At 42.3% G+C, this 17,162-nt stretch overlaps 1 protein-coding gene across 1 annotated transcript in view; it reads left to right on the top strand.

Moving 5' to 3' along the window:
• Positions 1-17,162, top strand: part of C3H4orf51 (chromosome 3 C4orf51 homolog) — a 46,844-nt gene that overhangs the window by 24,482 nt on the left and 5,200 nt on the right. Inside the window, 2 exon segments of the mRNA XM_058723315.1 lie at positions 4,663-4,736; positions 7,441-7,749. Of these exon segments, the coding sequence (XP_058579298.1) occupies positions 4,663-4,736; positions 7,441-7,689 (323 nt within the window). The 3' untranslated portion in view covers positions 7,690-7,749.

Here is a 17,162-nt window from a genome sequence, read left to right as displayed (position 1 = left end):
TGAAGAAAATCATAAGGGAGAGAAAAAACATTTTATAACACTGCATTGTAAAAAATCCATGTGTAGGTGGGCCTTTGCAGTCCTAACACATGCTGTTAAAGGGTCAACTGTATATGTACTTATTTATGCTTAAATACAAGAGAAGTGAATGACAACAATGCCATAAGGGAGGGGGGAGAGGAGTTAGGAATATTTTGTTATTATACGGCACTTGCACTACTTGTATAACATGTGGTATAATGTGACTTGAAATGTACTTGGAGTAGTTGTAACTACTCCAAACCCTAGGGCAACTATTTAAAAAGTAAAAGGAGAGGGAGGGAGGGAGGGAGGGAGAAATATAATTAAAATGTTAAGAAAGGAGAGAAAATGAAATCATATAAAATGCTCAACTGAAACCACAAAAGGCAGAGAAAGAGTAGAAGACAAATTTAGGAACAAGGAACAAGGGCAACAAATAGAAAACAGTAACAAATACGGTAGATGTTAATCCAGCCATATCAATAATCCTCCAGGTGCCTTGACACTACCCAACTTCAATACTTACAAGAAAGAGTAATTAACACAATGCGGTGAAAGAAGAGACATATAGATCAGTGGAACAGAATACAGAACCCAGAAATAGACCAACATAAATACAGGCAACCTATCTTTGACAGAGGAACAAAGGCAGTGCAATGGAGAAAAGATAGTCTTTTCAACAGATTTTGTCGGAACAACTGAACATCTGCATGCAAAAAAAAAAAAAAAGAGAGAGATCTAGACATACACTTTACACCCTTACAAAATTTTCTCAAGATGGATCATAGACCTAAATGTAAAATGCAGACGTGTAAAACTCCAAGAATATAGCATAGGAAAAAACCTAGATGACCTTGGTATGGCAATGACTTTTTAGATATGACATCAAAAACATGCTCCATAAAAGAAATAATAGATTAGATGACCTTTATTAAAATTAAATTTTTCTGCTCTGCAAGAGACAAGAGAATGAGAAGCCACAGATTGGGAGAAAATATTTGCAAAGATACTTTTTATAAGGAGTTGTTATTCTAAATATACAAAGAACTCTTAAAACTCAACAAGAAACAAACAAACAAAAAAACTGAATAAAAAATGAGCCAAAGACTTTAACAAACACCTCACTTAGAAGATATAAATATGGCAAATAATCATATGAAAAGATGCCCCACATCATATGTCATCAGGGAAATGCAAATTAGAAAACAACAATGAAATATCATTACACACATATGAGAATGGCCAAAATCTGGAACACTGACACCATCAAATGCCAGCTGGTAAAGATGTGGAGCAAACAGGCACTCTCATGCATTGCTGGTGGGAATGCAAAATGGTGCAGTCACTTTGAAAACCAGTTTGGTGGTTTCTTAGGAAACTAAACATGCTCTTACCATATGATCTAGCAATTGTGGTCCTTGGGATTTGTCCAAAGAAGTTGAAGACTTATGTCCACACAAATACTTACTTATACATAGATATTTATAGCAGCTTTATAATTGTCAAAATTGGGAAGCAAGGAAGACGTTCTTTAGTAAGTCAATGGATAAATGAACTGTGGTACATCTAGACAATGTGATACTATTCAGCACTAAAAAGAAATGAGCTGTCATGGAAAGACATAGAGGAAGCTTAAGTGCATATTACAAAGTGAAAGAAGCCAATCTGAAAAGGCTACATACTATAGGATTCCAACTACCTGACATTATGGAAAAGGCAAAACCATGGATACAGTAAAAAGATCAGAGGTTGCCAGGGGCTGGGAAGGAAGAGGAATGAATAAGCAGAACACAAAGGAATTTTAGGGCAGTGAATATAGTCTAACATTTTAAGAATCATAGATGTATAATTTCGATGTCCCCTTAGCTATTATCAGTCTGGTTTTCTTTTTAAAATAAAATTGAAATGTGTACCATAAAAAAAAATTACCTCCACCCTCAAAAGCTCCAGAATATTTACTAAACATTAACTTTTAGTCACAGTGTCATTTTACCTGACTCTTAATTTTTCCACCGGTTAAATTCTAAAGGGAAGTAAGTAATGTGTGTACAATTCATTTGCATAGTACAAATGGGAATGTAAGAGATTTTACTCTAACCCTGGGTTTAATCCTGGTTTTCCCTCTTCATTTGGATGCGGGACTATTACCTCATATGACCAGTTCTTTCAAAAATTCACATGATGTCAAGCACAGTGTGGTAAGTCCAATATTTCTCAATGACTTGACATGGAGAGCGCTTAAACAATCGTACCCTGCATATTTCATAAAAAACTATTTATTGTTTAAAATTACTTACTCATCAAACATGTATTTATGAATGCTTATTATGTGTGTAGCTTTCTTTTAGCTGATGGGGATACAGTGATAAACAGCCAAGGTTATAAATTGTGAACTGATGATGTTGTGTCTCTTCTTTACAGTTACCAACGTTCCTCTTTCCCATGTAAGGCAATAACTATATAGATTATATTGACAGTTTAAAAACAAAAACAGCTTTTCTCTGATTGTAACCTTTCAAATAATACAGAGAAATAGAGACAGAAGTAAAAATTATCTGAAATCCTTTCCCTCCCCCCAGCGATAATTGTCATTAACATTTTAGTGAACTTCCTCAGGAATGTCTCTCTATATTTATGCATATATAAAAATACACACACACACACACACACACACACACACAGAATGCCTTGATGGGATCCGCTGTCCTCTGCAATCTGCTTTAATCACTGAATATTTTCATGGAAATATTCTTTCAGTATTAGCAATATTTATCATTTCAATGGATACATAATGTTCCATTGACTGGATATATCCCAATGTAAAAATATCCTGTATTGCTAGGCATTTAGGTGTTTCAAATTGGCAACTATTGTAAATAATGCAGTGATGAGTAAATTTAAATGTAAAATTTTGCAATTGTACAATTATCTCCTCGGGGTACTTTCTCATAAGTAGAATTCTTGGATCAGGAGTTGTTATGCTTATTTTAAATCTTGATATATGGCCAAATTGCCTTCCAGAAAATTGGCCTCATGCACCAGCGGTCCTCAAGAGTGCCTGTTTTCCTATATTTTCTCTAACACTGGCTTTAAAAAATAATTTTAGTATTTCCCAATTGGATAGATGAAGATATTTTACTTTCCTTTTAATTTTAATTTCCTTGATTATTAGTGAGTTTGAGCATCCTCTGCTTATTACTTATTCATAGCTTTTTTGTGCTGATAGTCAATTTTCATAATTCAAGGTAGTTATGTTTTCTAAAGTCCCTACTAACAGTGAAGTGGTCATTATGGAACTGTTGCTCCTAGGAGAAATGTAGGGCCAGGTTCCTGTGAGCCTCTGGTTACAACATTTCATCAACTGTAAATTTGTATTTATGTATGTTTCTGTTTAAAGCTACCTTATTTCATATGTATTGTTGATTCACTGACATTGAACTAACAGCCAACAGCTCTATAAATCACGCCTGGATGAAGTTTCCCTAACAAATGTATCTTTTCCATAAGGCACATCAAAGTCCTCTTGCACGTAGGAACGTTACACAGCACGTCAGCATGACACTGGGGGCCACTTCAAAAAGTGATACCACTCACAAAATGCATAACAATGCAGAAAACGTGGCACTAAACAGGCCACAAAAAGGACACTTGTGTAAAGTACGAGAGCTGAAACAAGAAGGCAAAGTGACCTCTGGTTTGACCTCGACTGGAAACGTGCATATCAGGTGACTCAACTTGTTAACTGCTCTGTGCATGTCCTTGAACGCTTCAAAAGTGCTGCACGTATTGGCTTTGGGGTTACAAATAAATTTTAACGAGTAGGAAAATTGGAAACTACGGAATCCATGAATAATGATGACTGACTGTATTCATTTCCTTTGCCCACTTTTCTATTAGGGTGTTCAGCTTCTTCTCATTGATTTGTATAAGCTATCTCCATATTAAGATAGTACTCTTTTGCCTATCCTACTTTATACATTTCTCCCCCAATTCTGTCTTTCGGTTTTACTGTTGGTGTCTGTTACGACAGTGGGTTTTAATAGCAGTATCAAACTGCCTTCTGAATGAGGAAGCACAACACTGGAAAAAGAATTTTATTAAATTTCTATTGTTGTGAAAGTGGTTGGCATTTATTTTTATATTTTTCACAGGCACACCAAATTCTGTGTGGTGATTTTTCTCCAGCACCTCCAAATTATGAAAAATCAGGTAAGTCCTGTCCTAAACTACCACTTTACATCATGTTCTGCCTTGATTTGAATGATGGTCTTCATCTGATATTTTCACCCCTTCCAGCGTCTGAGGTCATTCAAGGCCTTTTGCATTTCTGCTTCTTTCCTCCTGTCATGCACCCTGTTATTTTGTTGTACCTCTCCTAACAGTAAGGATGGCAGGATGCAGAAATAAAAGGAGGGGGAAATCCCAGAGAAACATTTCCCAGCAGCACCTCTGAAAAAGACTATACATGTGAGAAGGTTGTGGTGGTAACAGATGTTGGGTGGGGCTGGGAAACTAGTATGTATGTGAGTGTTTGAAGTTATTGATTAAAAGTGATTTTGGAATACTAGTAAATTTCATTTACTCATACTACGATAGACTCTACCATAAGCACTTACACACTGCCTGTCTCTTTTACACTAGGTATGAGAATTAAAAAGCCAGCATCTAAGAATCTGATGAGCTACAATCGACTAAAGAAAGACTTTCTGAAGCATGTAAGAATCTTTTTACTTGTCACCCAACAGTGGACCCCTGGAGTATAGTGTCAGTGAGTGTGCAGTGTGGCAGTGAGGGTGGTGGTGTGTGTGTGTTCAGAGTTGGTATGAAGGGGATCCCAAATTTACAATCAAGTGACAAATAGAAAAGTACACTATCCTGATGAACATTCGTTCTTTCTTTTTTTCAAAATTTTTTTAACGTTTATTCATTCTTGAGAGACAGAGCATGAGTGGGGGAGGGGCAGAGAGAGAGAGAGGGAGACACAGAATCTGAAGCAGGTTCCAGGCTCTGAGCTGTCAGCACCGAGCCCAAGTTGGACGCTTAACTGACTGAGCCACCCAGGTGCCCCAGTTGAGCATTCTTTCTTAAAGCATCATGGACATTTTGTATAGATCTCTCTGGTTGTTGTGGGAACAAGCCTCAAAGAGGCTTAGGTGGATTGGAAATTTCTCTGGTACTGCCTAAATTTTCATCACTGATATCAGTGATTTGCTGGATTCTGCCTCTTGCAAAAAAAAAAAAAAAAAAAAGGCAGTAGGTTCTCAGATTGTCCTTCCTTTCTGGAGACCTACCCTGGGTGCCCAGAGTCCTGGCCCACTCTCCTCATAAGCTTGTTCCACCACCCAATATCTACTATCTCTGCTCCCCCTGACGTGGCTCTCCAGAGCAGGGCCTCTGTCTTTGCCGATCAGACTTTCTCCAAATCAAGTAATTTTCTTAAAGTTGATTTCTTCATTTTGAGAGAGAGGGAGAAGGAGAGAGAGGGCAGAGAGACAGAATCCCAAGTAGACCCCTCACCATCAGTGCAGAGCCCAACACGGGGCTTGAACTCACAAACTGTGAGATCATGGCCTGAGCTGAAGTCAAGAGACAGACGCTTAACTGACTGAGCCACCCAGATTCCCCTCAAAATCCAGTAATTTTTAACAGGATGTTAAAATGGAATTCTTTTTTTGTCTTAAAAGTTCTGGCAGAGATTCCTAAAGAATGAGTTGAAAAAAAGAATAAAAACTAGTTTCTACAAGTACTCCACTGACTTCACCTCAATATAAAAGTTACAACTAATTAATTTTGCTATCCCATTACTTTTGTTTATTAAGATTTATCTTTAAATTAACTTGAAAAAGGGGTTAAGCATCTGACTTTGGCTCAGGTCATGATCTTATGGTTCGTGGGTTTGAGCCCTGCATCAGGCTCTGTGCTGACAGCTCAGAGTCTGGAGCTTGCTTTGGATTCTGTGTCTCCCTCTCTCTCTGCACCTCCCCCACTCAAGCTCTGTCTCTCTCTGTCTCTCAAAAATAAATAAATGTCAAAAAATAAAAAATAAATTGGCTTGAAAAAAATCCCAGCCTCACCCTAAGTAATTATATTTGTGACATCACAGATTTGGTATTCCTAGTTGTATGTATTAGACAAAAACCCTGACTATTAAAATAAGAAATGTTATTCAGGTACCACCTAGCATTATCACAAGAACCACCAGTTACATGTACATATCATTTTGGAACATGCTAGTCTATGAGCACCAACTAGCTAATCTCACAAAATTAGCTAATGGGGCCTGGCTAGACAACCCACCTGGGTTCCCCGGTACCATTCAATGACGGCCTTCCAAAAATTGTGCACTTTTCTTGATTTTTCTGCTTTAGGCTTTGATACCTTTCCTAGGGAACACTGTAAGCACGACAGGGCAGGGCTGTGGTAGGCTGTGGAGGGAGTTCTTTGGGGGCATTTGAAGCTGGGCAGTGGACTAAAAGATGTATTGTACGGGTGGCCGGGGACCTCCCTTCACTGTAGGGTTGCTGCATCCTTCTAGGAAGAGTAGATGATTTCCTGAAAGTGTATTTACTGCTAGCTGGGCCTCCTGGGGTTTGCTTGGGAGAATCACTAACCATTGCTAAATAAATCAGTCCCTCTTGCTGCGTGGAGTTGTACTGGTTCCAAGCGATTCCACTGCCAGTAGCTGCAGCTGCTCTTGGGAACAGTTGCCTTTCTCTTTGAGATACTTCCCCGGCCCCCACCCCTAAAGTGACTTTACTATACTCACAGTGGCCTCTTTTAAGTCAACAATTCCTGACACATTAGTGGCATTACACTCTACTCTTGATTTTGTGGTACAACAGGTTAAGAGTACTCCCCGTCCCGAACCTCGCTGCTCCCACAAAGAATATGGGGTACTTGTTTGGGAAACTTGGGGCTTGAAGTTCTGACCAAAAAAACCAAATAAACCATGACCTTTTATTTATTAGACAAGGCAAAATCTTAAAATTTTTTAGGGGTGCTATATTTTGGGGGAGAACAAGCATTGAGAGGTAAAATGTACAAATTCCTGCATCAGCAAAAAGTAGGGATTGAATGAAATCCTCAGCAACACGGATGAAATTTTCAACCATCATTAACAACATTCTCAGGTTTTAAAGAATCTGCTTGGCGTTGAATGCCTTGGTAACCATCTTCTTAATACTGCTTTTCCTGGGCCCTATCTTCAAGGAACTCACGTTGTAAAATTGTCAAGTAGAGAAACTCACACCCAGGAATGTCCATACTAAAGGAACCCTAGGGGAGGCAGGGGAAACAATCTTACCACTCACGGATGATTAAGGGGCGGGAGAGAAGCAGCGATGGTTGGTTTGCGATGCCAGGGTTCTTACATGTTTTCTCTCTCCTGCGTTTGGACTGGCCAAACGATACATGTAATAGGTTAACGGAGGTGTTAGAAAATGCAGGAACAATCCCCACTCCTGCTCAAGAATGAGGTCTTGGCAACTTCACTCCCAGTTCCGTGCAGAAAGTAACCTCAGTGGAAGGGCAAGGGCTAACAACCAGGCCATTTTTCTCCAGCTTCAGGAACCGTGTAATTCCGCCAGCAAGGTTGGCTCGTCTGAAGACTCAGAAAGTGATCAGTACTCCGTTTATAGCCTGGGAGGACCGTTCTCGTCACTGAGCTGAGTCGGAAAACCCAGTCCCAGAGCTGGAGGCCTGCAGCTTCGTTTAGTTAAAGACTTTGAGGTAAGAGTGGGCCCGGTAAGATCTAGACCTTAACGACTGGCTTTTTCAGACACTTCCCTGGGCTCCAAAACACCCTCCATCCCTCGATTTTTTTCCCTCTTAAATTGGAAGCGGGAACAAAAGTTATCGGTATAATCATTACATAAAATCATTTTTTTAAGAGTAAATACCTGGAGCCACCCTTCTCTACAAGAACCACAGAAATGGTGCTGTGGCCCCCACAGCTGCAGGCTCCAGCATCAACGGGCCGGTCCCCTCTATCTGGAGCCCCGGGCGGGGAGGGCCGCAGGGGCGTGAGAAAGGCTTTTTTGTATTCAGAGCAATAGCCCAGAAGAGCCGCAGCCTTCCACGGCCAGGCTTTCCTCCGCAGCGGGCGCCTCAGGGAAGCAAACGCGCCCGGGCCGTGGGACACGCGGCGGTGATTCCGGGGACGCCGGCTGGGAGCTGGGGGCGGGGAATGCCGCGGCTTTTCCAGCCCCTGCTCTCCCGGGAGGGGCCTCGAGGCCTCCACGCCCCGCCCACGCCCCGCCCCTCTGTCCGCCGCGGACTTCCTCTCCCCCTCCCCCTGCTCCCCCTCCCCCCACGCTCCTCCCTCCCGCAGCTCCGCACGTCCCGTCCGCCTCCGGCTCTCTCCGGCGCCGCGCGCTGGAGGCGGGGCCCAGGCGCGGCTGCCGTGGCGGCGGCGTGAAGTCCCTGCGCGCGGGAAGGAGCCAGACGCGGTCCAGGGCCGCAAAGCGTCCCAACGGCTCGTGTTCTTTGAGGGCAAGCGGAACAGTGTGGTTACGAAAGTAGCTACTTCCTACCCCTTGCTGCCCACCTCCCGCCCCGCCCTCTGCCCCCTCCTCCATTTACTTCCATTTACCCAGACCGTCCTTCACATGATTGCTGTTGAATAGAAAAGGTAATTCATTAAAAGTCTCACCACCACCCCTCCCCCCCCCCCCCCCCCCCCCGCCCGCCTCAACTCCTAGTGGTTATTTTTGTTCTTTAACCCGGGTTAGGCTAAATACATTCCCGGGAAGCCATCTGGTCTGGTTCCCGGGATCCCTTCGTATGGTTTCCATTAAGCTCGCCAAACCGTGCATTGAAAATGTAGCCTTGGAGCCACTCAGGAACCTCCAGGATTTTTGCTTTTCCCAACCTCGTTTAGAGAATCCCAGGCAGAGGGAGGTAAAGGCCTCTGTTTAAGTTCTGAGTCAGGTACCCAATGTTCTGGCCTATGTTGTAATTAATATGCTTGACTACTCCAAGAAAATACAACTCTCCATGTCAATTGGCATCATTCCTTCCTTCCTTCATTCATTCAGTATTTGTTTACCAGATGCAAGGCATTGCTTATTAGAGTTCTGTTTTAATTCTAAAACTCTATGTTAACGGCTTTACAGATGAGGTTACAAAATAACCTGGCCACAGAAATTCAATTCGAACAGCAGCATTTGTGCGGTTGGGTCTACACCTTTTCTTCTGTTGTCTCCCATTTCTCTATCCCCCACAGACAAAAAACAAATACTGGCTTGTGGGAACATATTCCCTTACACATGGATTGGGGTTTATGGTCCAAGAAAAAAGGAAACAGATTCATACATAGTGTTATAACTGCAAAGTTCCTTAGAATTCATCACAAATAAGCCTGTCAGTTTATTGAGGAGACTCTGAAAGTGTAGAGAAGGTCACTCGGCTTTCAGTACTGTGGCCTAATTTGAGGAAGAGACAGAGACATCAAGTGCCTTCTCATATACTGCACAAAGGACTTTGATCAAACTCAATTCAGTTGTAGTATATCCTCTCTCTTGCCCTTCACTCCGCAGTCCCTTCTCTGTCCCACTCTGGATCTTGCCTGGGGAGGGAGGTGTTACAGCCCTTTCTTCCTTCCCCTAGCCTACGCTTCACTCCCTTCTTTCTCTTTTTCTTCCCTTGCTATCTCCACCACCACCCCCAACCCCTGACCATGAGATTTTATTTGGGTTTTTAAAATGAAACCAGGTGCTGCATAAAACAAAAGCAAATAACAAGGAAAGACTATCCAATGCCTAAGGAATGTGCTGAGTTTTATGACTCAGGCTGTCCTGGCAAAGAACTCCGACTTACATGGAGAGGTGGGTGGCACAGAGCACGGACCATACATGGCAGCCCTGGCCTCCCCAGATAGGCACGGTCAAGGCAGCCTGTGACTCATTTTCATAAAACCAGAGACTCTTGTTCCTTGTGGAGCAAGACTTCCTGGAGGCTAGAGCCAAATGATCTTCAACTTTTCCCTACGGGGCCAGTTCAGCCTGACATAGCAGGGGCCACCTTGATGTTTGCAGGGGAAAGGAGCCTGGGCAGAAGGCCATCCCTGGGAAAGAAACAGGCTTGCTGGACTTGGGCAAGGGTTTTGGTGCACTGAAGTGATGAGTAACACGTATGCTGCAAAGAGACATGAAAAATTGGCTTGTATTGTACTGGAGACAATGGCTTGTGAGCTCTAGGTGACAGGACTGCCCCAGTGCCTTGGAAGAGGAGAGTGTGGCAGAGGTGCTGGGAGCCCAAAGGGTGTTTGCTCTTTGCAGTGGTGGGTGGTGAAGAGCACAGGAAAAGCTGGTCCGATTCTGGCGCCATTTCTGGGGGGGGGGGGGGGGGGGGGGGCCATTGCTAATGCAATCGAGAGTAAGTAAGGGCAGGAGTGGGGGTCTCTACATAAACACTCCAGAGACACCCAGGCACACATGCTCACATTCTGAGAATTCTTTGCACATGAGCATAGGAATGGGGTGAGGTGTACATTTTTTCTGTTACTAAGAGACAGGCTGAGAGAGCTGAGAACGCGAAGGAGAATGTCTCTCCCAGCAGAGGTGGTGGGAGGGGTCTGAACTTGGGTGACAAGGATCTGTTTGTGCCTCCTTCATTGCACAGGCCTGGGTAGAACAGGACTGATAGTGTTCTTCTGGTTTCTGCCCACCTCAGAGGAGGCTGTCCCTTTTTGAATGAGAATGAATCTTGACTGGCATAAATGAGATCTTCGTGCAGCAGCCTCTTGGAATGGGGCCTTATTTTTCCTTTTCTTCTTTCCCTTTCCATGGAATACCCGTTGAAAAGCTACAGTGACTATTCCATAATTGCAGGAAAAGCTCTGCTCAACTTTTTCATTAAAGTCTACTTACCTGGAAAAATAAAGTCTTTTAAGGACCATGACTTCATAAATATTTATAGTGTGAACAGGCGTCACTCTGGTCCTGTAAGAGAATGGGCTCATTCAGTTTTATTTATGATGTGACACTCGGGTGAGTGACATCCGTCATCTGGGTCGGTCCTACACTCTGTTCCACTGAAGCATGTTTATGGAGTGATTATGCCTGCAAATATTTGCTATATTTAGTCCCTCTCCTCCCCTAACCCCCTCTTAGCCTTTTAAACTCCCCAAACCAGCAAAAAGCCAAGCTTATGGTCTAGGGAAGATTTGAACCCTAATGACAAGGCACAGGGGCTGGAACAAATGCTATAGAAGCATTTGACGAGCTGCGAGGCAATTTGAGTGGGAGCAATGGTGGTTATTATAGCATTCATACACTGCGGTGTTTTTGTTGGGCCTGTATCTAGCAGGTGAGAGCTCTCAGCTGGGCATTTGACAGGTGATGGGCACAAGCCTGGGTGATGAACGCAGATGGGTACTTATGAAACTTTCTTTCCTGGGGAGCTTTCTCTGGACAGGCTCTCATAGCCCTCAAATCTGTCACTGTGCACCCTGGGGATCTGGGGGCAGGGGACAGTGTGAACTCTGTGGCCTCCCCTGGGTCAAGGTTTCTGGTGAAACCCGAGGCTGTCCCCTCTCAGCCACACCTGGCTCCTGGCTGTGGGGTAGCAGCTGCCCTTCTTCAGCTGGGGAGGAGGGAGGGCCACCTTTGGCTTCTAGTTTTACAGCTACACATGCCCTGACCTAGGCATTCCAGGCTGGACCCAGGCCTGCTCCTGGGCTCAGTGCTCGCCTGGGATCGGCTTGGCCACCTATTGTTTATCCTGGGAAGGGCCAGGTCTTGGCACAGAGGCCTGAACTGTTGCCAGCATTTTATTTTTAGAGACAGGAAAATGTTTGCTTTTTGGCAGCTTCTTCTTTTTTTTCTTTTCTTTTTTTTTTTTTTTTTGGCACACACCGGGACGGCACAAAAAAAGTTCAAGTGAAAGATTCCAAGCCTTAAATTCATGGCATGTGACATAGGCAATAGTACCATGAACGTCTCAACAGAAGCCTTTGTGGAGCCTAAGGCTTTCCATTAGCAGGCCTCTTGTGCAGAGTGGGTCCTGCCTGTTCCCTCCCCGCACACCCGCCGGCAGCAAGAGGTCTCTAGTCCATAGACCCCCCAAACTGGACATTTGATGAGTCCTTTTGCGATGTGTCAGCTGGTCTGAGATTTTGTAGTTCTTACCTCCATTCATTTCCTTCTCTACCAATTCATAATGCAGTCCAACTTGGTAGACAGAGGAAGAAAAACAATCAGCCCGCTAAATCTGATGTTTATCTCCCCTCCTCAGACCCACTGTCATTGTCATCATGATGCTTGGGGCAAAGCATCCAGCTTCCATGGCAAGAAGGGCATTACTACACTTGGAGAGTGCATTTCCAACTTTCATTGAAAATTATTATTTGTCCCAACATTGTCCCTCTTAAAACATATTTTCTAGGTCCTGGGATTCTAATTACTGACAATTTATCTGAAAGCACTATGTAAACTGTAAGACATTGGGCAATGGTGAAATGGAATGAAAACAAAAAACCAGAAGCAGACCCATAAATACAGGGAACAAACTGGTTGTTGTCAGAAGGAAGGGGGGGTGAGAGGAGGGGCGAAATAGGTGAAGAGGATTCAGAGGTACAAACTTCCCGATAGAAAATAAGTCACGGAGATGCAAAGTACAGCATAGGGAATATAGTCAATAATACTGTAATAACATTATGTGGTGACAGACGGTGATTACACTTACCGTAGTGACTCCTGAGTAATGTATAGAATTGCTGAGTCACGATGTTGTTTACACCTGACACTGATATAACATTGCATATCAATTATACTTCCATAATAAAATTTTTTAAAAAAGAAGAAGTTGAATTGCGTTTTCTACCTTCCTTTCTCCCCAACCTTTTCAAAAATTACTTTCTTTTTCATTGAAGAATAGTTGACACACAATGTTAGTTTCAGGTGTGCAGCATAGTGATTTGACAAATCTGGATGTTATGCAATGATCATCACAAGTATAGCTACCATCTGTCACCATACAACCCTATTGCAACATCCTTGACTATATTCCCTTTCATCCCTGTGATTTATTCATTCCATAACTGGAAGCCTGTGCCTCCTCACCCCTTCACACGTTTTGTCCACCTTCCTCCTCCCTCTGTGGCAACCACCACACACACACACACACACACACATACACCCTTTTAATTACAAAAATAAAACACACGTACATTTGGGGCATTTGGGGCTCAGTTGGTAGAGCAAGCAACTCTTGATCTCGGGGTTGTGAGTTCAAGCCCCATGGTCGGTGCAGAGTTTACTTTGAAAAAACAAACATGAATATATTCTTCTTTGCCACTTGATTACCTTTCATTTTTCTTTTTGCTGGAGTACATCCTCTGGTAGGTTCCTTTTGCTCTGTCTCCTTTCTCCGCCAGAAAGTGTCTGTGGATAATACATTTTTCTGAGGGCTTGTGTGTCTGAGAATATATTTTCATCTCTCTCTTGAGTGTTAGAGTTGTTATACAACTCTAAGTTTGAATTTACTTTTCCTGAACATTTCTAAGCTATTGTTCCATTGTTTTCTTGAAACTTCCATGGTTGATCTGAATTTCACTCCATTGTAGGTAATTTATCTGAATCCTCTTTTACCTTTTAGGACTTTTTTTCACCTTGATGTTCTGGAGTTTTAGTATAATATCTGTATGTGTCAGTTTATTTTTAAAATTTGTCCTCCTTAAGACTGATAGGCTCTTTCAATCTGAGGGCTCCTGTCTTTCTTTAGTTCTGAGATGTGGGGTGGTGAGGAAAAAAGCCAGAAAAGTTATAGTGATCTATACGAAAGTGCCAGGGAGTGGAGAAAAGGAACTAGGTGGTCTGAGTATTGGGAGGAATTTTAAGGGGTTCTAAAGAGAGGGAGAAGAGTAATATTTGAAGGGATTCATTGTCAGTAAGGTAAGGAAAATGTCCTCAGAAGAGTTTTTAAGATCTGTGGATGTACATCAAGACTGTATTCCGCTCTTTGGTGTTTTAGGGAGAGGCTAACACTTGAATTGCTGTTTGTTATATTTTTTTCTGTGGGAATGTTTTTTCTGTGATCTGTGGCTGAGACTGAACCACGGACTGCCTTGGATTAATTAGTTATAGAAACAATTATTCTTATTCTTATTAAGCAAGTATTTTCTTTCACTCTTTCTCTCATTCTCCCTCTCCTCTCAACTTCCCCTCCCGGTCCAGGCTGCAGGTTCTTCTTTTACATAATGAAGAAATGGAATTACATGCTCTGAGGTCCAGCCACTTCTCTATGACTCTCATTCCCTCTCTCTTACTCATCTTTCATTTACCTACCCAAACATTCTTTTTTAATGGCTAATAGCTAATAAGAAGCATAGACAAATAGTTTGTTCATTCATTTCTGTAATCTAATTAGTCACTAAATGAGTTGTCGTGAGTAGACTATAGATTTGGACAGAGAAGATGGGATGTGACCAAGCTTATAGCAGGTCAGAACTCCTGGCTTAAGATCTGGCATGTGAAGTTTTGCAACCTCCCCAGAAGCAACTACTCTATCCTGAGGAATTTCTTCCATAGATTGTCTCAGTCCACCCACTGGAGTTGATATGTGGCAAAGGGGAGAGATATGGGAAAGGCTCCACTTACAACAGCATCTCTGAGCAGACAAAGGCCAAAGATGGCAACAAAATTAAATTATTCTTTGGGGCGCCTGGGTGGATCCATTGGTTAAGCGTCTGACTCTTTTTCTGGCTCAGGTCATGATCTCATGGTTCGAATCGGGCTCCACACTGACAGCACGGAGCTTGCCTGAGATTTTCTCTCTCTCCCTCTCTCTCTCTCTCTCTGCCCCTCCTCTGCTCTCTCTGTCTTTCAAAATAAATAAACTTACAAAAAACTTTAAAAAATTAAATTATTCTTCTTGAAACCTAATCATTGAATCAGTTTTTATTTTTACCATGTGCATGTATTACCCTTTAAACAGTACTAAAACTTGTTATTAAACTTTTACAAGTATGAGGAATATAGGAGTAATCATTGAGGGTCCAAGTTCTCCTAGGAGATTTGGATTGCATGAGGGCTATTTCTTCCACTTCTAAATATACACATTAAAGTGTTTGATAGGAAGAGACAGTAAACATATGCAGCCTATATAATTTGAATTACTCACTCTCCAAACTCAACAGTAATTAGGGCTTGAGTAGCTACAGGCCCAACACCCCTGACAAATACTGAGCTGGTCGATAGATGCTATTCTTCTCATTAGACTTTGAGACATGCCTAAGTAGGAATGCAGTATATCATATTAATACCATTTTGATGTGTAATGTGGCTCTTTTCAGATGACTTCCTACATAGCGATTGAACTTTGGTAAGTGGATGCCTGATGGTCTTGGGTAGGGTCAAGATGGGAATGAACTTTCAAGTGCTGAAACTCTATCAAGGTCAAACTCTGCTGACCCTCCCCATTCTAGACGGAGGAATTTGTTCTGTGGATTCTCTAGGTTCAGCCATTGGAGCTGATGTAGGACCTGGAGGAAAGAGATTTTTTTTTTTTTAATTTGGTGTTTATTTATTTCGAGAGAGAGAGAGAGAGATACAGAATCTGATGAGGGACTCAATCACAAACCGTGAGATCATGACCTGAGCTGAAATAGAGTCAGATGTTCAACTGAGTGAGCCACCCAGGTGCCCTGTGGACACAGAGGAGAGAATTTTGGAAAAGGGAAAAAGGATTGATGTTCAACCAACAATAGCATCTTTGAGGGCAGAAGATGCACTCAGAATTAAGTTCAGGAATCCTTTGAAAATGTAGGGCAGCCAGGTGAGACCGGTTCACTTGGACACTGAAGGAGATCAGGTGTTTCTTCCAGTTGCCATCAACATTTCTTCTTTTCTGGAATGCATGGTTTCCTCTACTTTGTGTGTGACCAGTGCTCCATGCATCTCCAGAGAGGGTATATGCTTTCCATGTCATAGATACTCCTGCCCTTCTGCGAAGAGTGTGACAGTGTGAGGTTTTTAAAAACTATGTTTTACAAAAGAAACTTGCATTTACTTTATAATCGCATAATGTTGTACAGTATTTAAAATTTTTGGTTCATCTCTAACTGATTGTGGCTCCTGACTCTTTAGCTGTCCTACGTTGTCCTTCAGCTTCTGTCTAGACTTTCTGTTCAGCAGTAAATGCTGTATACATTTGTATGTAAATACTCTTCTGGAATTAGGTGCCTAAGGAAAGAATCCATTTTTAAAGGGAGAGAACCTGAAATAATAACCACCCCTTTTTTTTGAAAATGTAGGTTTTCATATAACAACATTTGTAAAAGCAGGCCCACCTCTCAAGAAACACATGACAAGTATCTAGCAGATGTCATTACTGGAAAGCATTCCCCTCAAAACCCTTCAATTTTCACTTCCTCTGGGTTTGCTGCTTTAATGGCAGAGCCCGGCATGGTGACACCCTCTGCTTCTCAAAGTGTGGTCTGCGAGGCTCTGCCAGATGGTCTCCTTCAGAATAAATGCTTTCAATATGATAACGTTTATATTTGTGTTTCTGGCATGAATTAACAATTTTGTCATGATACTTAATAAATAACAGATTATTTCATTTCAATCTCATAGAATCCGGTACCTTTCTTTCCATTATGTCTGATGAGGGTGACTTTTTTTTTTTTTTCCTGTTGGTAGGATGACAGCAAGCTGGGGCAGAAGAATTGAGCTGTAGCTCTTCTTCCCTAGCTGAAGCGGTGTGCAGCCTAGAAGGGTTTGAGATCCATTGCTCTTACAAAGGTCGGGTTTGCACAACGTTAGAAAGGGACAGTTAGTTAGGGCTCCAACATGAACAACCTCTGTAAGCTTCAAGATTTACCCCCTGGGCCTAATATTCTGGAATTTGGTGACTAAGTCTGTGCTCTCTGGCCACATCCATCATGGTTTTTTTTTTTTTTTTTTTTTTTTAGAGACCTATCATATTCCTTTCTAAGCCTTCATCTTTCCACACAGAAAGCCTTATTTTATAGTTCTGGCAAAAGTAGAGGGGATTTGGAGGGTGACTTTCCATCTCTTGGTCATCTTTTTTTGCATTTCTCTAGACTCTCGTAGTTAGAAGAACTGCTACTAAATTTTATTCATGCAGTCCGTTTCCTGCGGATGTCTGTGGCTAACAGAAACTGGTCCAGGCAGACACAG

The sequence above is a fragment of the Neofelis nebulosa genome, chromosome 3, assembly GCF_028018385.1.
Source record: "Neofelis nebulosa isolate mNeoNeb1 chromosome 3, mNeoNeb1.pri, whole genome shotgun sequence".
Classification (NCBI taxonomy): domain Eukaryota; kingdom Metazoa; phylum Chordata; class Mammalia; order Carnivora; family Felidae; genus Neofelis; species Neofelis nebulosa.
The sequence above is the reverse complement of the archived record's forward strand: the minus strand, read 5'-3'. Positions and strand labels throughout refer to the sequence as shown.